This window comes from Micropterus dolomieu, linkage group LG16 (genome assembly GCF_021292245.1).
Source record: "Micropterus dolomieu isolate WLL.071019.BEF.003 ecotype Adirondacks linkage group LG16, ASM2129224v1, whole genome shotgun sequence".
Taxonomy (NCBI): domain Eukaryota; kingdom Metazoa; phylum Chordata; class Actinopteri; order Centrarchiformes; family Centrarchidae; genus Micropterus; species Micropterus dolomieu.
Genome location: NC_060165.1, coordinates 15,488,120 through 15,509,614, shown reverse-complemented (window position 1 = coordinate 15,509,614; position 21,495 = coordinate 15,488,120). Strand labels below are relative to the sequence as shown.

Below are 21,495 nucleotides of genomic sequence, written 5' to 3'. Positions count from 1 at the left end.
GCTTGACAGCTCCATCAGTTAAACCAGGGAGAGCAGGCACTGAGAGCCGGGGAGATGGCCGCCGATACGAAAAGCTCAAAATACGCACGGTAAGCCCCAGCCACTTCAGTGCCAGTCATCACCGACGTTCTCAACATATCACAAACAAGGTCACTTAAAGCTTTTACTGCACCCTCAAAAACACTTGGTGAGTGTGTTTCTTATAGCCACTGTGCAGAAGTAATTTACCCCCTTTAAGTCATTTGGAATAACCTCCCTGTTAAAGTAGACATGTTAATCTAACTCACTACTGTTAAGTGGTCATTCCAATGTATTTCCTACTGACATGTCCTACAGCAATCACACTGAAAGGGCATGAAGTCAAGTCAAGTGTTCTCCTGGTTCATTTAAAGCTACACAAAGCTACTTTGGCAGCTCTGACTACAACACCATAAAACCAATACATTTCAGATGTCTGTACACAGTGAGCCTGTATTTACCCTCCTAGGTAGCACGGATCACTTTATTCCTAAGAATACAGAGGGATGGGAAAAGACAAAAAAACATCATGCATGCCAGTTGGCACAGCATAAAAAAAATTGTAGTACAGCTGAGAATGATGAGGATGTCATTAGTGCCTGAAGTACCTCAAAAACCAATGTATTGGACGACCATTGGATGTTTTAACGAAATAAATTTCATGACAATCCATCCAATAAAAATCAATGACAGACTGACATTGCCATCCATAGTGCCACACTACTAGCATGATTAAAATTAATGAACACATTAATTGATACTGACAATAATCATTAGTTACAGCTCTGGGCAGAATATTCTGTATAAGAATTGTGTTCTTTTGTCGTCTCACCAGTACTATCACACCCATCCAAAATGTAATTTATAGTGTAAATCCATAGTATACATAGTATACATTAGCAGGAATGATATAATCTTCTCTTGCAGCCTTGCCTTTTGATTAACACTAACAAAATAGATGCATCTTTATATAACCATCTTTCCTACTGCAAGCTTTCAGATAAATGTCCCTGTGTGTATTTCGGTCTGTCTGCTGTGTTGAGTTCTGCAAACAGCAGCATGGATGATTCATAAAAGCAGGGGAGTCAGTCGCTCTCATCACCATCTTACAAGGATCGTTTTCTAGGATCACATGTGCATGGGTACCGAAAAGTTGACACGCTGCAACAACCACAGAGATGAGATTGTGACGGTGTTGATGTCACACATATACTCGGGCGAAAAGCATGAAGTACCTCGGAAGGAAATGACAACTCTCTTCCCACATAACATTTTTCTACCAAATACAAGCTCACACATGAATGAATAAGTACAGATTGGATGTGATTGTTTTCATCTCTCTTTCACCTTCAACTTTCCATCCTCTTCAAACTTCCTCCAAGGACACAGAAAGAAGACAAACTGAAAACCGCAGACGGCAACCAAATATTGAGACAAGATGGGCTGGAGCCGTACCCATGTAGCCGTAACCATACGGTTATTGTTTCCAATTGGGAGTTGGAGTGTTGTGAAGGTCGGTGCAGCTCTTTGATTAAGACATAGGGATCCAAGATGGTTTTACCCATCTAAATTTAGATAGAGCCTGGCACTGAGAGTGGGAGAACAAGATGATCTAGAGGAGGATGGGACAGATGGATAAAGACAGATGAGAGGATGGTGAACGATACAGGTAGAGGAAATGTAAGGACATGAGAGAAAAGAATGGGTGTTAACGTTGTGTGCGAGGCAAGAGAAAAACAGGACGATGAGGTGAGAGAGTAGAGAGAATCAAAAGGAAGAAGCAGGGAGAATAAGCAAACAGGCAGAAAAGCAATAGGGGAAAAGGAGCATGATGTGGTGAGGGAAAGGGCAAAGCAGCAGAAGTGAAGGAGCTTAATGTTTAGTGGAGGTGACTCAACACCAGCTCCTGCCAACTAGCTTAACATTATCACCCTGTAAATCTGTTAATCAATTGCCAGGAAGTCAGGGAGAGCTGCAGTTCATGATGACTGCCAAGAATGACTTTAAAATGTTACAGTACAGATTGAGAATTTAGTTAACGTCACTTTCGCATACTGTATAGTGGCATTTCATCTTTTCCTGCTTCCACATTATTTTATGTTTGACTAGCTTTTAATGCTCAGTGTTATTTCTCAGTGAGGGTTCCTTTCATCATTCTGTCTGAAGAACGTATACAAATAGTTCAGTATTGTCAGAAATATGTTTATTTTGCGTACTTGCCCAGGGTTTTGTTCATAACTGAAAAGGTGGGGTATGCGATTCTGGAGAAATTTAATACCATGACAAACAGCATGATATAGAGCAAACAAAGACACAGCAAGTAATGTAAGTTAGCTAAGTTGTAGGTTAGAAAACTGCTGCGAAGCTAAGAGGAGTGGACGGTTTCCCAATGCCGCCATAGCAGCTCCAGACAGAGACACTCACAACTATCCTGCTACTATAGCTAACATCACAACAACAGCATTTCGTAGCAAACTAGAAAGTAAGCTGAATGTCCGTGAGCAAGGATTTTAATACTACGTGATACACAAATCAATGCTGGAATGGCTTGAATAGTGTTGTGTGGCTCGGCCCAAGCAACTTTGTTTGCTTCCCATTTAAAGAGCATGGGCTGTGTACAAACAGCAGATTCTTTTTCAGTGCATACACAGAACAGGCAGCTAGCAGACCGCAAGGAGACAAAAGACACATGAAATGTGTATTGGATTAGAATATCATATCCTACCTTAAACGTATAAGGCTACAACCATGCTGGTTAGCTTAGCTTAGCAGCAAGACTGAAAAAAGGGGGAAACAGCTAGCCTGGCTGTGTCCAAAGGAAATAAAATCTTCCTACTAGCATCTGCTGTCTCTGCTGGTTGCCTGGCAACCTCACGGTAACAAAACTACTGGAAGTCACTGCTCCCAGCCAAGAAATATTCTGTTACATTACAGTCCATAAAACCATAACTTGTTGTTACACTTCGGGTTTTTTTATGTATTAAACACATAATACATAATTTCTTAATTTGTGAATATTAGAGGTGTTAGTAGGCAGATTTTGTTTTAGTGTTGTTATCTCTACAGTCAGGCTAGCTGTTCCGCCCTGTTTCCAGTCTGTGCACTAAGTTAAGCTAACCTAATCTAACTGTCACCTGGCTGTAGCTTCATATTTAAAGGAGAAATACACGAGTTGTTTCAATCTTCTAACTCTCAGCAAGAGTGGTGTTTTCAATCCATATTTCAAGATACTGTATGCGGGTATATCTAGGCAAATAAATACTGTATACTGTTTTAACCAAGATAAAATACAGATCATTTGTCAGCATGCAACTACCACAGCTTGTATGGAGCTTTTAAAGTGCTTCCGTGGCTCTTTGGATATGTTGATCTATTTTGCTCTTTGAGAAAGGAATTTAGCAGAGACAGCATGTTTAATCAATTCCTTATCACATGATATGGATCTCTTGAAAAAAACATAGTGATATAATGTTTGAATCAGTATGTATCAGTAGTGGAAAACTGCTTTAACATGCTCTAATCAGGTGGACATCTTGGCTTGGCAACACCTGAGGTTCAGATGCATCGAAGACCGTGTCAAGTCAAGGAAAATAAGGTATTATCTTTGTTATTTTAATGATAGGCTGTTGAAAGACTTGTGTCCTTACTGTGGTACTGCTCAAGTCACTCTTTAGTGCTAAAACTAAAGTCTGAAAGTCTCTGCCCTTTTCTCATTGATGAGTGTTGCTGAGTGGCCAATTTAATTATAATGCACTAGACTGCAAGCAGAACATCACAGCATCAGCTCCTTTGCATGCCAAAAAAGATCTTTGTCCTAATAAATGTCCCACTGTTATAGATGTTCCCATCTCGGGTTCACTGTGCTGTATGTACCCTTTTCAAGTGATCCATGCACATGTGTTGATGTAATTCTCGTTTGAATCATGAAACTAAACTTTATGTGAGTGGTGATAGCCTTAAGGTTGGAGAACTGGGCTTTGGACCAGGAGATTGTTGGCTTTAATCCCAAAATAAGCAGCAAAACCAGCGCAGGGATGTTGAATAAATTGAATGCAGCTATCATAAAGCCTCAGAATAGTAACACTTGAGGACTGTGGTTGCACTGGTCAGATCCTAGATGGGAATGTGTGTAACTGAATATGAGTGAAGCAGAGTTGCTACAGGAAATCACAGCAAGCCTGTGGTGGCAAACATTCTCTGGGTAAATGAAGGTTGAATAAAAGTGAATTATTCAATTCTGTATAAAAACAAATAAGATGTTCCTGTTCTGTCTTGACAAGAGAGTCAGGCCATGTCACTCTGTTGCGTATTGATACTCCTCTGTTAGGTGAGTGAAAAAGTGCCTGAAGAGAAAGTGTGTTTTCGTGTGTATTTTTATACAGTCTACTGTATAAGTTTATGTTTTTAAAGTGGCTCTGACACAAAGGAACAGGTGTGAGACAGCAACCTATATGTAGTCCGAGCTCAGGGATTGAGGAGAGAGAAACACTTGTTTCAGGGCATTTTCTGTCTGCATCAGTGTTTGGTTATCTACAGCCCACTCCATAATCTGACTACGTCTGTCATCTGAAAGAGAAGGAGTTGATTTTCGTCTAAAACAATCAAGTAATTTAAGATGATTTTCTTTCTTTCTTTTGTCAATGGCTATAAAGTACTTTTGGTTTAAATAAAAATGTTGTCTCAGGCTTCTGGTCCCTCAGTCATGTTGCATATCATATGTCACATGATGGGCACATGATGCTGCATAATAAATGTATGCATATTCAAGATTTTGCCTAATAATGTGCTGTGGGTTTTGGTTAACAAAAACATTTGGGAGCTGTTTTTTAAAGGAGATACTGTATGTTGTTCAGAGGGGAGAGAACACATCTAGAGAAAAGGGGCTGTGTTTCCATTTAATTGTAACTGGCACATAATGCTAATTACTGTGGCTTTGTTTACTATATGAAAATGTAGAATTTGATATATGTTTTGTGCATGACATTTACTCCACACTTATATGGAATATAATCCATAATTTGTGCAAATAGTACATACATGCCATCTACAACCAATGCAGTACACTACAGGCCTATGACCCAAAAAACCTACCATATACAAATTATAATGAATGAGTATAGTAGTTCTTGAATTCATTCTGTGTAAAACATACAAATTTAAAACACTCTTGTCCAAAACCATAATTTTGAATGTCATGATTATATTTGGATGCTATTAAGTAATGTTACATATAATGTATTAAAGCATAATTTTGGAAATTTTTAAACCCTACTTTCACATATTTTGGTGATGAAATGACTAGTAGGTAAAAGAAGTTCTGGAATCCGAGCAGCAGATAACTTCAGCCGGCAGCTGCGAACCAGCTGCAGTGGCTGCAATGTATTCCTTTGGGACAATTGTGTCCGTTAAAATGACATCCACAAAAAAGTGCTTCTTTTTGCCACTGACAGGCTCAGACTCTTATACAAGGTGTCGAACAACATCAAGGAAAGGATCGCTCAAGTCTTGTTCAAGGACATTTCGGAAATCTCGTGAGGTGCAAGTTGTGAGAAAGATGATGATGGCTGCAGGCTGAAGCCATCTACTGCACGGATTCCAAAAATTTTTGTACCTACTAGTCATTTCGACACCAAATATGTGAAAATAGGGCACAAGTTAAAAATACTGAAATTATCCTTTAAATGTTGAGTGCTGAACTGTTCAGTATTTCTACAGAAAATTTGCAATGTTTACTTTGAAGTCCACTTTTCTCTGACTGTTGTGAAAGAACAACAACAATAAGCAACTGCATTATTTTATGTTTCTAAACATATAGAAACAATGTGTTATTGTGTTAAGTATAGAGCCCAACTGATTTATTGTTGTGCAGATGTTATCGGCTGATATGAGGTAATTGCAGTTAAATCGGCATCAGCGTTTATAACAGCCAATTTATGATTATTCAAAAAGAAACAGAGAGTCGGATTCTTCGCTTATGTTATCAGTGTCTGCAACTCGTCTAATAACAACAAAATGCCATTTTGTCATACTTTATTTGGACATTCTGTTATGTTATCTTGGTGAGGTGTCATAACAACAAATGTTAGGAATAACCTTTGTTTATGTTATGTGTTTCTGAAAAGAAGGGAAAAAAAGAATATTGTCCGATATATCGGTATATAGGATTTAAAAATTCTCAAATATCGAAATTGGTATCGGTCTTAAAAATCCCATATCGGTTGGATTCTAGTTAAGTAAAAGCAAACCGTTTTTAAAATGACAAGACAACACAACCTTACACTCTAAGGCCACATATAACCACTGCTATGCTAGGTTCAAGCTCTTCTTATACTCTGATAAAATCTTGTATGATGTTACATTTCTTATTTCATCAGATGTTTCTGCCTGAAAGTAAAATCTGCCTATAGGTGCTGCTAATGTGACTCAAGAGGTGTGAGTCACATGTGCTTTGTGACACCGCCTCCTCTTGACTCCTCTGTTGGACTCCTCTTTCTGTCATAGTATTTTTCTCTTGTCTCTCCTGTGTTTTGGGTCAGTCCTCCTCCACTGCACATTCACATAGAGATAGAATGTTGTTGTAGATGTTTTTCAGCTTGGCGCATGCACACCTTACTATTTAATTGTAAATGAATAGGGCAGAGTCTCACAATCTGTCAATCCAGCAGGTGCCTTCTCACTGCACCCCTTTTACCATTTTGTATATGCTTCAGTAAGGATGAAAGGCCCTACTTTAAACTTTGGTTAAAAAAGAAATCTACTTTCCTCTCGGGTTTTTTAATGCACAGAAATGTTTTCTGGAGGTGAAGCCATTTCCTAATCCAGGCTCTGCTGTAGGCCTCACCTACTGAATATCAATTTTTTGGGGAGGAAGTCAGGGTCAGACACTCCATTCACAAAGTCAACTTACTTTTCAAACTCAAATCAGACTCTCCTGTAACTGCAAAGTGTGTGTTCAAGGTGGAGAGAGCAACAACAGTCGTGATGTAAATATAACAGCCTGTGCTAACTAGATGAAGCCGGTGCCAGAATGTGTGTGTATTCAAGTGTCTGTGGGACTTTGCCTGCCTGTCCTTGCCTCTCCGTAACACCAGGGCTCAGTGCTGGCACAAACGATGTCTTGGCCTCCACCCCACTTCTTGGCAGTAAAGGCTCAGTGTCTAAAATGTGGCCCTTCCTAAGCCTGCAAGCACCAGTAAATTAGAAAGGGGGGGGGGGCTGTATAAAAAGGAAAAGAAGACTTTTGCAGTGCCTCAGGACAGGTTTCATCATAGCAATTTCTCAATCAATGATAAACCACTTGCAATAGCTAGGACCTGGTGAAAACAGCAAGCAAGACAGTAATCATTTAGCCTGTGTGTGCAACCACAGGCTAAACATGAAAATAATATGTACAGTATATTCTACTGCCTGAAATACTTTTCCAACAGACGGACCACAACACACACACACACACACACACACACACCTTGATTTCTAAAAATACCATCCATTTCAAGCCTTCCAAGGTGGCCGTAGGGGGACTCAGTGGGTTGCCTGGTGTAGCAAAAAGACCCTTTTAAAGAAGAAAATATGAAAGCCGGATCACAAAAGAGACAGACAGAGAGAACTGCCCTGCAGTAGCTTGTTTTCTCCCGCTTTGTGGCTATTTTGTGGCTGTGATTATTTTATTTATATACACTATAGCCTCCTGGGCAAGTGATGGCTGTGAGACAACTGGACTGTAGTCCAGATACAGATTTATCTGAGTTACACACAAACAAGAGTTAGACTACTGTTAAAACAAAAAAGAAAAAAAGACAGATACTGTACATGTTTCAGCTGGGTAGAATATGAAAAATGTGACAGATAGAGGACAGAGGATAACAAACTACACCAGGCTAAGATTTTGAGTGGGCCTTGACTGTATATATGTATGACAGTCAGCTAATACCAAAGGCTGTTAGTGTATTTTACATGTACATGTGTGTATGGTATGTATGACCATGGAGCAAGCTTTTATCTGCCAGAGCAAAGTCAGGAGGGTTCAGACTGCGGGTGGGCATTGTTATTCTGTGGACTATCCACAGAATAACAATGAGGGAGGAGGACACAAGGACACAGGAAATACCATGTAGTGAGTGTGCGTTAGCATATCAGACTAAAACAGACATGAAGATGTGCAGGAAATGTGCCTACTAACAAAAACATGCATGCACAAACACACCTAACCTTAACTATAATCATTAAATGCCTAATCCCAACCCTTAAATGCTACATAATTGCAACATTACCCGCAAACAAGTCCTGAAGTAGATGGTTACCTTTGTGGGGGACCCACAATGTAAACACATAAATGAATTTTAGTTCCTATAGTAAGATTAATACAATAACACACACACACACAATAAAAGATAAGGGAAGAGTCTGAAAATTGCATAAATACACTTGTTTACTCACAGAGTCAGATGAGAAACCTGATAGCAATTACATTTTTATGCATTCAGATACATCAAGGACGTGCCTAGCTTAACAAGGGGAAACTGCTAGCCTAGCACCATATCACATTTGAAAAGTAAACATTCAGCGCAAACAAAGCTGCCTTCCTTACATGTTGTGTAAATATGATCAACAACTATGCTCATTTTTCATGTGTTAACAGTGTAATTTTTTAGCTGCACATTGTAAAAAAACTGTACCGTGAACAAAATTAGGTAACAATAACTTTTCTGGTGACTACATTGCTAGCTAAAGTTCACTGTTTTAATAGTCTGTACAGAAAATGTACGTGTACATAGCGACTACAGGTCAACAGAGGTGCCAGACAGGGAGTCACTGCACCCACAAAGAAACAGGCCAGCACATAAACCCTCGTAAAAACTTGAGTTTTACGATCTTACTCTTTTAAAAAAAAGGTACCAATCCTTGTCACAATATTGTCAGATAACAACAATCTGAGCCTGTCAATGGCAAAAACAAGCACTTGCAACTGCAGCTCACTTGCTCAATACTGGAACAATTTCAAAAATGTTTTGTCTCTATTACACACTAAAACGTGGGAAAACGGGGTCCAGGTTGAAAAACACCAAAGTTACCCTTTAAAGAAAATAGCTTTCATTTTGACTGGAGCCTGGTTAACTTTTTGAGGGTAAACAAACCCTTTAGATGAAAGTAATGTCAGACTTCTAATCTGAATGTCGGTTTCACAGCAGTGAGGATGGCCTTTTTCTTAAAATCTTGCTCTATTCCTTTATAGCATTTCACAGAAACATATTAAAGAAGGGGGAGGGCATCTACAGCTTATTTCAGACCAGAAATTAAGGCCTACATGAAGGGCCACTATAACTTTCAATCATGCAAAGCTACCATACAGGAGTCACAGAACTACAAAATAGGGCTGGAAATGAAGTATAATAGGTCTCCTTTAAGATCACCTATTGAAATTTGTTGATAATTTGTTAGTAATTTTTGGGGGCATGCACCTATATTTTTCAAATATTTAAGAGATTCAGTTAGCATAAATAATTAAGGACTTTTTTTTGAAATTAAGTATTTTAGCTGCTAGGATCCTTCCTTATCCACAGCCTTACAGTGTTTAATAAAGGCCAGGGAGACCATTTGATATATTACAGCAAAGCTAAATCTTCTGGTGAGTAAAATACCTTGTGAGCTGTTAATGTAGTGGTAAATATAAGGGTAAATAAACTGTACATCTCAAATCACACATCATTCTAAATTATTTATTTGTCAGTATAACAAAAATTCTCTGACATTTTTTTTCAGATTTACAGAGTAAACTGGGCACAGGTGTTTTCAGGCTTAGCGACATCACTGCTTCAGGTTATTCAATTAACCGTAGATTGTTATTTAAGTTTCAAAATGGGACATATTCATCTGTGGCTCTCCATATTCCATAGGGCTCGTTAAAAAATAGTGAGATTTAGTTGGTTTTCCTTTGTGTAGGTGATACAGAATGTAGCTTGCATCCCCTCTTAGCTTGGATTATTTGATTCGTGCTTGTTCGCAAAGTGGTGCCTCTCCCATTTTACGTAAGACTTCTCAGATGAGCACACTCATTACTGATAAGGGCAACATGACATGGAGCCTGAGCTACAGTAACATCGCTGAGCAGCACTAGACACAGACACACATTTATAGACTTTCCCTACATCAAAAGGCAGCAACAGTGAGAGAAGCAAAGGGATAGCACCACTAAAGGAGAGTCTGACACAGAGAGGACACTGTATTTAAAAGGAGGATAAGCACATGCATTAATTGAGTCTCCCCTAGGCCTTATAAAGAAAGGAAGAGATTAAAAGATACAAAAAATAACAACATAAAACATTGGGAAATTACATAGAAATTCGGAGTAAACGTGAAGATGGAAGGTTGTGATGGAAAGAAAAGAGGAAGGAAAAGGAAAACCATGAAGGTGAGTCATTAGACACCTAAGTCTAGGATCAAGCCTCGATTGGAATGACAGGCTACGTGTTGCCCTTTAAATCCTTTTAGGGAACAGAGATTACACCTACACACGCACATGTGCTGACAGTATGCATGCACTCTCAACCTTCAGTATTTCAATGGAAAGACATACAGGACTTCAGATATCTCCACCATGCACACACACATAATATAGTCATGAAAAATCATTCCAACCAAGCAACACATCTACATTATGCAAGCTCACACCAGCCTGCTCAGTCTGCATCATACCCAACTTACTCAACAGTCTTGCAAATAAAACATACTGTTCAGGTCACCCCCTTAACTGAATTATTAATTGTGTTTAGTACTAGATGAGTCAAAAAATTATTCATCCTTCTTGTACAAAATGTCAAGCTACATCAGTCTTAAAAACAAAACTGAACTGATAATTCTAGCTTTAAGGCAAGATAGTGTTGAACAGCCTACTCTATATCCAATTAGATCATCGGTGGCTTGGATGCCCATCCCTCCAGCATTATTACATTTTCCCCCATGCTTGGCCTCAATTAAGTGGTTGTGTTGTTCGGCTCATTATCCCAGCAAGCATGTGCAATTAAGAGCTGCATAAAAGGACAAGAATCAGAAAACTAGAGTCTTAAATAGCACTGTTACTACTGTAAACAAATGGCTGGCCATCTTGTTTTACTGTAGCAATGGGGCTACATTCATTAATAATATCAAACATCCAAATTAAGTAATAAGAAATAAATACTCTCCAATCTGCAGTGTCACACCAGTATAAGAGAACATTTTATATTTTTATATAGAAAGAACATTCAAACTTTTCAACGAGCAGGATACATTTAATTAAGGCATAGTTTTAGCAAATATGCCTTTGTATTTGCTTTCTAATGGAGAGGTAGAGGATAAGATCAGTACCACTCTCATGTCTGTATAGTAGATATGAAGCTCAGCTTAGAACAAAAACTGGAAATGGGGAAAGAGCTAGCCTGGCTCAAATATAGTCTAAAAATAACAAAATCAGCCTCTAAAGCTCACAAAATAACACATTCAATCTCAGTGGTTTAATCCATACAAAAACAAAAACAGACAATTTGCTGTTTTTAGTGAGTTAGGAGTCCAATCTTTCTAGTCTTTATGCTGGGCTAAGCTAACCAGCTGCTGCTTGTAGCCTTATAATTAACGTACAGACATGAGAGTGGGGTCGATATTCTCTAACTCTCTCCCCCAGAAAAGTGTATTTCGTAAAATGGAAAATTATTTCTCTGAAGGTTTACAGACTGCAGTGTACTGATGTACACAAAGTGTTCATTTTTACATTAGGTTTCACCTTCACAGTAAAGGCCCATTTATACTCCTGCGTAGGGTCTACGTGTGTACCTACGCCGTAGGCTACACACGTAGCCATGCATTAATACTTGTGCGTAGGTCTGTCCGTCATTCTGCAATTACACCCCCAAACGCTAGTCGGCAGTAGCGCTACAGCATCCACTCTGTTGACTTTTGCCAGCCGAGCAGGCTAACTTACGGTTTAGCAATGTAATGTAAATGGGGGTAAAGTTGTATATGTGTTGCTGGTGTAGCCTTTTCAAATGTTACCGACCGAATGGATCATATTCTGATAGCGAAACGAGTCATTTCGCTCGGTCAAATTGCGACGGTCAAATATATTGATTCACTGTGTTGTTACAGCCGCCGTTTTGGCCGCTAGTAAATGTTACTTTAAAGCGCAGGGTACTTCCGGTCGGCTCGGACCAATCACAGAGCTTACGGTCCGCATCGACTTGACGTGTAGTTACATTTTGAAGGAGGTGCACGTCAGGCGACGGCGTAGCCTCTACGTATCCCCATCACCTACGCCGTCGATTTGACGCAGAAGTATAAATTGCGCTTAATACTTGAAGTAAATATTTTTTAAAAGTCAACATTCTTTTGCTAACTTTTTCTTTTACAAAATAAAAGTTATTTCCACTGAGAATTCAGCATTTCCTGTACGTATATACTGTGCAGTTCAATTCTAGCTTAATTTCACTCACTGTTACAAGAAGGTCTTCAGAGAGCCAGAAATCTACAGCAGATTACTAAAGACACCAGCTAACAAAGTAGCTAACACGTGAATCCTGGATAGAGCTTCTGGTTGACAAACACGTGATTATGCCCTGAACTGCATGACCAAGTCAAGACGATATGACAGTGTACTGTACAGTAAGTGGCCTCTGGCTTTATTTACTTTAACATGCAGGGCTTATACTTTTCAATGAATGTGTAATGCTGTGTAGATCATGGGTGGCATATAGACAATAACTAGGATACTTCACGTGAAATATTAAGTAGGTGTAGCATATGTGAATACGTTTTGCCTGCATGCTGAGAAACCACTCAACTGGAAGCACTTTTTGGCCTCTATTCCCATAATATACTGATCCTACACCATAGAGTACCATCTGCTCTGTGGAACGGTGATGTTGCTTCCATACGAGACAAAACACCACGGTAACACTAGAAAACCAGTCCCCACACCTCGGGAGATAAGCAAGCTAAAAGTGTGGTTTCCACGTCATCATTAGGCAAGCTAAGACACACAAGCATCATACAGATCACACAATGAAAGAACTGTCAATAGGAAGACATTTGTGCATTATGTACATATAGCCGAACAAGAATACACAGAAACAGAAATGGTCACACAAACACACATACTGTACACACACACACACACAGTATTATACACTATATACAAAGTGTCAATTGTTTTTCAAGTGCTCTTTGATGATGAGACGTCATTTAAACAACCTTGATTATCTTCACATTTCTGGCCGCCCTCTCTACAAAAGAAAGCTTGATAGAAATGACTGGCATTTTAAAATGCAGCGTAATTGACCACATCCATTCATTCAGTGGTCAAGCATGTGCAGATGTCATTACAGTGTCTATTTGGAGGAACCTAATGTACTTAGTACAACTATTAACATGCTATCCTCCTTTCAGAGTACTTTGCTATAGTGGGGGGGAAATGCAGAGCTGAAAACTCTGCCGTTCCTGATGGTATCTTTACAGTGACCTATTTCAATGAAACATCTAGAGGATGTTTGAGTTCTATTTATATACGACAGAATGCATAAATTACCGGAAGGTGCAGTGTGTTGAAAGCACAGGAAGATGTGGGGCTTAAGACAATTGGAGATCTAATAAGGTTTCTTACCTCTCCTAAATGGGGAGTAGGATTAAATCCACACAGATTGCACACTTTCTTCTTGCACTCAGTGCAAAGGCTGTAGTTGGGCGTGTCTGCTGATGCAATGTTCAGCTCCACATTACAGAGAGGGCAGCTTTCCTTGGTTGCTGAGGCAGGGGCAGGTGCAGGTTCGGCTGCTGGTGCCTTCTCTTCCTGCTCCACAGAAATGGTTCTCAGGGGTTTCTTGGACTTAGCAGGTGGGGTGTCAGGAGCTGAGTCAGAATCAGGAGGGGACCCGGGAGGAGAGAAGGGGGAGTCAGGCGGTGAGCCGGGGACAGAATCCAAAGGGGAACCTGGTCCTGAGTCAGCGGGGGAGACTGGCGGCGACGTAGGTGGAGAATGAGCCGCCTTCTCGTCCTCTCCAGCGACAATATTGGTGGCTGAACTCAAGAGCGACGATCCAAAGCTGAACACCTGAGAAGCAGCAGCCGGAGGTTTTGTTGATTCTGTCAGCCCTCCAAAACCACCAAAAAACTTCCCAGCCATTGACTCCTCCTGCTTTGGCGCAGCCTGCGCTTGAGGCTTTGACGATTCCATCAAACCGCCCAACCCGCCAAATAGTTTCCCTGTTACGGACTCTGCAGCCGCTGGAGGTTTGGCCGCATCTGTTAAGCCTCCAAGACTGATACCTCCTAACCCCCCAAAGAAGCTGGACTCCTGTTTGGCTTTAGCTGGAGACTGCTGGGGTGTGGACTTCTGCTGAATGGGGCGGCCTGTTTTGGGGTCAATTTTGGGAGATCCTCCCACTGAGGAGCCTGGGGAAATTGGCCCAGGAGAGGTAGGACCTGGGGATTTCTGCCTTGGTGTGGTCGGCGGCGTTAACCCCTGGTCGGTGGTACTCTGCTGCTTTATCAGCAGCTTGCCAGGCTTGCCAGGTCCCTGTCTCTGGGGTGAGGGCGGGGCTGAGCCTTGTTTGGGTTTTGTCATGCCGGGGGGATCCATACCTCCCATCGCTCGCTGCATCTGGCAGTTCAGACACAGCCACTCTTTTCCCTGTGCATGTAACACAAGATGGGTTAGATTTGACTGGAACAAATGTCCACACAGGTATGAGCACAGACATCATTGGCATGTGTAATTACAGTACATACACAGGCAAGCATAACCAATTAATCCCCTAAAATAACAATTTTTGTTCAGCGTAAAATAAAGACAAATTCAGAGACGTGTCCATTAATTAGTGCTTCAAATGATGTTAAATCCTGTTTTCCCAAGCTTTAGAAAATTCACATCTCGTAACAGTTACATAAATACTAAAAGACACTAGATATTTACACAAAACTGAACATTAATGTATATTGAATGTTCTAATACTAATTAATTAATTAATTCTAATTAAATTAGAATTAAAAAACTGTTTAGACCATCATTAACAGTTGATGATCATACAGTATATCACAACACCTATTCCCAAAAACGCCTGGCTACTCTACCATGCTCTGTGTTTAGTGTGCAGGAGATCTCCTTGGTCTCCACTGTGTGCAGTGTTTGAAAGGGCCAATATTGACAATTTGATCACTATCTAGAAAAGAACAATGTGTTATTTTTGTGTGTGTGCAATGGTACTTGTTGGATATAATATAAACAGAAATGAAGTAAATTCAACCAACCTGAAATATATACAGTATAGTTTACTTTAAATGCAAACAGTATTAATTTTTTCTGAATTCCGAATGAAAGAAAATCCACTTCTGAACTGATAAATCTGCTAAAGAAATGACCCCAGTTTTGACCGGCAAAGTAATAAATCCAAAAAAGAAGCTCCAGCAGAAGGAACCAGTCATTCTGCTGTACTGTAATCATGGCCCACAAGCATTTACCGTCCATGTGTGACGGAGTGTCCTCACATGGCTGGCACAGTATCTTCCTGTGGCCATGACATTAGTCACCTTGATCAGCATTCCCTGGGTCCATATGGTCTCTCTGTTCCTCAAACCACGTGCCACTTCTATGAGATGCACTCCCTTCGCCAGGCTGAGAGAACAGTAATATGCTGTCGTATCGTATTGTTTTATCTATTTGAAAAATGCCAATCTTCAATAATTGCCATTGTTTCCAATTCGGTTTGACCATTTATAAGAATTTAATCTCTCAAGTCGAGTTGATTAAACATTTATTTTTTGTAAGAAAAATAAACGTTTTAGTGTAAAAACTAGAGTAAATAAACTTTAGGATTACACTTTGCAGTGTAATGTGGCATGAGCAAATATCTCACACATAGAAAATTGAATAATGTGTGACATTTCCAACCATCTGACATCAATAACATGGACTGACTTCTGTATTATTAGATAAATACCAGTATACCCGGCAGGAGACTGCAAAGTTTGTTTGACCATTGGATACTCGTTCAGACGAATAAAAAAAAAAAAACACAGGATATTGGATGGAAAACTGACAGCTACATATACAAAAAGTTTCAATGCAAGTCATTCCAACACCTTACTGAACTTGGAAAATAAAACAAAAAGACAAAAAATAAAGGAATGACGGTCTTACCGCTGAGTCTGGAGGGCTGAACCCACATAGGCTGCACACCTGGTTCTTACACTCAGTGCAGTTATTGTAATTAGGCGGGTCCTTAGACCCAATGTTCAGCTGGGTGGTCTTACACAGTGGACAGAGCCCACCTCCCTGCTGACCAGGAGGCCCTCCGCTCTTAGCTGGCTCTCCAGGGTGAGCCCCAGGGCCTGGTGGGCCTTGCTGTTTGGGTCCAGGCTTTCCAGGTCCTTGTTGAGGGGGTCCACCTTTTTGCTGGGGAGGGCCACCCTGTTTGGCGCCTTGACCTGGTGGTCCTTGACCGGGTTTGGGGGCCTGTTGGCCTGGGGGTCCTTGGCCTGGTGGACCCTGACCTTGCCTGGGGCCCGGCCCAGGGGGTCCTTGGCCAGGAGGACCTTGACCTGATTTGGGTCCTTGGCCTGGTGGACCCTGACCTTGCCTGGGGCCCGGCCCAGGGGGTCCTTGGCCAGGAGGACCTTGACCTGATTTGGGTCCTTGGCCTGGTGGTCCCTGACCTTGCCTGGGTCCCTGCCCAGGAGGTCCTTGCCCTGGATTTGGCCCCTGTCCTGGAGGGCCCTGACCCTGTTTCTGAGGTCCTCCCTGTTGTGGTCCCTTTGGACCTGGCCCTTGCTGAGGTCCCTTGCCTGGTGGCTTTCCTCCCTGCTTAGACTCAGGTGTGGCAGATGCATCTCCCTCCTCCTCATCCCCAAACAGTCCAAACTTGGGGATGTTGACAGAATCGCCCATAGAGGATATAGAGGAGGAGACAGAGGAGGTCATAGATGACATGGCATTGAGCGGGTTGGCCCCGCTGAGGAAGCTGGAGCCAAACATGCCGGATGACTTGGTCTCAGGGTCTTTTGGCTCCTGCCGGAATCTCGATTCAAAAAGGCTGAGGGATGAAGGGCTGCGGCCCGGGGTGGGCCTGCCGGAGGGACCCTGGTTGAAGGCGTCTACAGTGCGGCTCTTACTGAGACCTGTAGGGCCCCTGGAGGCCCCTACCTGCTGGGGACGCTGCTGTGCATCAGATTCTGACGGTCTGGAAAAGAGAAAAAGAAAACAGATTATTTTAGTTTGCACTGCTGTTATTGTTATTGTTCATTTGTGTTTATTTAGGCAATTAAAGAAAGACGGTCACACCAACTCTCTCTGACCCAGTGACAAAATAAAAAAAACCCTAACCATTGACAAGAGTTTAACACCAGATAGTTCTGAAATATACTTATATATAGCTCTCTCTGCTGAAGGAAATTAAACGCAAACACTTCTGCTGTCTGGAGTAATACTGACATTCGACTGATATTAACAAGTGTCTGTCCATCATGACTATGAGATATCCAATCAACAAAACTGTCTCTCTTTCCAAAAGACTATAAACATTCTGAGTAAATATGATTGTGGATGTGATTTGGACAATTACCATCCAGTTTTTCCAGTTTTGTCTGTCCACTATGTTATATGTAGTCTTTTCAATCCATTTGCCATTCTTCCACCTCAAACAATATTGTTTAGGATATGTGCTAACGCTACTGTAGCTTCTTTGTGCTAATAATAAAAGTTAAGGCTACAGTGCTCTCTTTGCTCTTTGTGTGACAGAGCTTAGGCCCTTTCAACACATCAGTGAATACAAGCCAGTGGCCCTGGGGTAAAGCTGAGAGGAAAGTGAATACCGCTGAATGACATAGAGTGTAGATCATTGAGATAGAGAGGAAAATGCTCGACTCCATCGTGGAAAGCTGAGACATCTTTGTTGGCTCTGGCTAAGAGGCAACATACACAGCCTACACACACTGCTAGGCACAAGCATGAAAGTCAAACGTTAGATCCTTAGAGAAATGCATCAGTGAACTAATGGGCAGATTGGATGATGTTTTGTTATTGTACGATGATAAGTGTATGCAACGTGTATAGGTTTCTCAGGCTGCTGTTTGAATGTCCCAGCTGCTTCTGCCATTATGTCTGAGATTACATTCCCAGGCAATAAAGTTTAATGCTGTAATGAATACAGCATTTCATTATTTCTTTACAATGAGCACTGAGTAACAAGAGAGTACAGAGCCCAGCAAACATTAAATGTAGAGGTGTTGCAATTGTTCAATCCACTGCAGCGCGTGGCTTAGCACCACGGACAGCAGCGGTGTATTTCAGCACCATGGACAACAACCAGACTCATTCCAAGACTGAGCCTCAACAGCAGAAGATGAGATCCGACTTTTAAATGAAGAAAAATCAGAAAGCAGCAGGAGGGAAGTCTGTGAGGGAAGACATTAATGCTGCTGTTCTATTTATAGTCATATTAATATTGATGCACCCCCCGCTTCCCTCCCATATCTAGCTCAGCTATAAATGAATATGTTCCCCCAATTGGAGCGAGTAGCAGGACCACACAATGCCATTTGATCAAATATCGAGGAATCTTCCAGGATGATATAAGCAGAATTTAAAATCGGAAGCATTATGGAACTGGTAGCATAATGTTTTCATTGGCAGCTTTCTACCTCCCCCTCCACAACACATCACATTCCTCACCCAACCGATTAAAATCCAATTAAACGAAATTCAGAGGTAGACAGTGTAACTGGCCACATTAGAGAGCGGATACTGTAACGAAGGTGTTTAGCTGGGTGTTAAGGCGTCGTTCAGACGAATAAAAAAAAAAAAACACTGGGCACGACAGATTTTCTTACCCAGCAGGCATTTCGAAAATTTCGCACAAATACAGGGGGTGTGTCTCTTTACGCACTGAGCTCACACAGCGAGACAAAACGCGGACGCTGAGCCAAACAATTGACCAATTCAGACTCATTTCAGACATCAAATCTCAGGAAATTACCGTAGTAATTAGAACGATGCTGGTGCATCCGTGTCAAAAAACAGCTATACACAACGCTGAAAGAGGCAGCTTACAGTTGAAAGCCAATATAAGTGCTGTATTATAGGCGTGAAAGACTATATTTTCCTGTCATGCAGATGATCAGATGTTAATGATAATCAATTACAGTGAGCTGTAAGAATGCAGTCGGTTTTTTGGTGGGAAGGATTAAAATTGGGCGTGAACGGGCTCTCTGCCTCCTTATAGCATGTTATACGCTTTCCAAATGATGCTTCACACAATCACTCGTTCCTCTCCCACGTATCATTGTCTGGCTGGTGTAGGTATTTTAAGTGCCTTAACAACAACAAAAAAATGCAAGTAAAGAGCCCTGCCTTCGTGCAGCTGCTGCGCCTCCGGGCTGCCTGCCTTGCGCCCTTGACATCGCCGCGGCGAGCTGCCGTCTCTCCTCCTCGCTAAGTTGATTCAGGTTGACCGGAGTCCCCTCGGGGACCCGGACGAAGCCGCCCTTCCCGTCAGGTGCCAGCCCCTCTGGAAGCCCAGACGGAGGCCCTTCGCCTCCTTCCAGGCTCGCTTCGTTCCCCATGATCGACCCCTCCCGTCCCCTTTATTCGGATCAATGCGCGATCCGAGCACTCTCCGCGTTTCTATGTCCAAAGTGCGCAGCGAAGACGGTGCTCCTCGGTGTCTCGAAGCATCTCAGATGGTGTATTTTCAGTGGTTACTTTCCTTCTCTGTGCTGTCTTTCCATTTCCCTCGTTTCTCCTTGTTTTTCTGTGTCGCGCATCTCTGCAGCTGTAGGCTACACCACAGTTACCACAGTTTTCCGTGAGGGGGGTCTCTGTTTTACTATTGCTCACAATCACAGAAGGTGGCTTCCGGTAGATTTTACAAAATAAAACCCCAATTAACTGGCATTAGTGTATTCAGTTTTGTGCAATTAAAAAACATACCGTAACTACATAATGCACTGTAAAGCCTGTAATTATGAATAACATCGTAATGCTGACATAGCCTACAAATAGGCCTAAGCTATATCTCACAAAGAATATGCCATGTAGGTCGTGTACAAAATGAGTGGAAAGAGTGGTTAGGCTTCACTTAAAAAACCTGGACGCGATATTTTGATTCATTTTAACCTCCCGTGTAACGTTTGAAGGCTTTTATATTGAAACCAAACTCGTATTACTTCCGCTGTCCTTTATGTAACACTGGTACCTTGATGCAGATTCTCCAACACCCTCCCCGCTCTCCTGCTCACCGCGCATGTTCCGCCGCTGACAGGTGATCAGAAGACATCAGTGAGGAGGAAAATATGTTTTTAAAGGGGACTCACTCAACTAAATGTCTCTTTGAAATGTGGTTTGAGTTTTTAAGAGTCGAAGCTGAGCGAAATAGAGAGGACAGGTGGAGTCAATGATGCTTTTTTCCCCTTTGCTCTAGTCTTTTGAATTCAGTTCCTTTATCGTGGTTCTGGTTTAAAAAAAGAAAGATCTAAGGGATGGAGTTGTAAATGTTGTTTGTGGGTCAAGTATCTGGGGTTCCAGGAGAAAGCTTGTGGAAGTTCATATATAGCCTAGTGTATGAACACACACCCCACCTCTCAACAAGCAAAGCATCTCAGATATCCCAGGATTATAAAATTCCTTGTATTCCATGTATAATAAGTAACTCTAGGTGCATCTTTATCCACCCAGGACCAGCCATTCAGTTCACAGAGCAACAAAAAACACTGGTGCGGTGTGATTCCAGAATGAAATTTAAATTTAGCTACCATAAAATACTCCAAAACACAGATAAGACATCTGCAAAGGTATGACTCAGAACATGAATAAAATTCTTTGTTTTTGTTTTCCAGTTGGCAGTTGTAGCATGTCTCATTATATGTCTAAACCTCTTTATATTCTCAGATATGTTAATGTGCAAGTAAAGGCTGGCAGCAGACATGTGGGAATATCAGGTTAACTGTAGCCAGATCCATCACAATGAATTCTTTATCTTCTTTCACCTTGTGATGAATTGGCTGCTGGTGTTATCACAGGGAACACTGCATGTGATGAAATGAGTGTAATATAAAAGCTCAATAATGAAAAGACAATGCAGAGGCTGCAGTATGTTGCATCTTTAAGCCATAACAACATCACACGCACTAATATAAAAACCTGAAAACAAAACGATACAGTAAAATTGTATTACATCAGCCCACATGCTAAAAAACCTACAGTATATTCAGCAGCACTGTACTGAGAATACGCACAGCCAGTCGCCAGATCCAGCGAGTAGGATATTAAAATACGTCGCCTTGGCTGTATGTCAAGCAGATGTGTTGCAATATGACAGCGAGTGCTCATTTGCTGGGTTGTCTGTGGAGCTCTGGGGCAGATGTGTCCTCTATGCACCCAGCTCAGAGCTCTCAGTACCTGGGCAAGGCTGGAGAGGAGGACTGGGTGACTAGATTTTGTTTCAAGGGAAACACAGCTAATGA

General features: G+C 41.4%; 1 protein-coding gene across 1 annotated transcript in view; it reads right to left on the bottom strand.

Annotated features, from left to right (window-relative positions):
- Positions 1-19,730, bottom strand: part of pcloa (piccolo presynaptic cytomatrix protein a) — a 57,833-nt gene extending 38,103 nt beyond the window's left edge. Inside the window, exons 1-3 of the mRNA XM_046071958.1 lie at positions 19,385-19,730; positions 16,178-17,216; positions 13,646-14,671 (exon numbers count right to left, since the gene is read on the bottom strand). Coding sequence (XP_045927914.1) covers positions 13,646-14,671; positions 16,178-17,216; positions 19,385-19,596 — 2,277 coding nt within the window. The 5' untranslated portion in view covers positions 19,597-19,730. The remainder of the gene's footprint in view (positions 1-13,645; positions 14,672-16,177; positions 17,217-19,384) is intronic.
- Between the last annotated feature and the right edge of the window lie 1,765 nt (positions 19,731-21,495).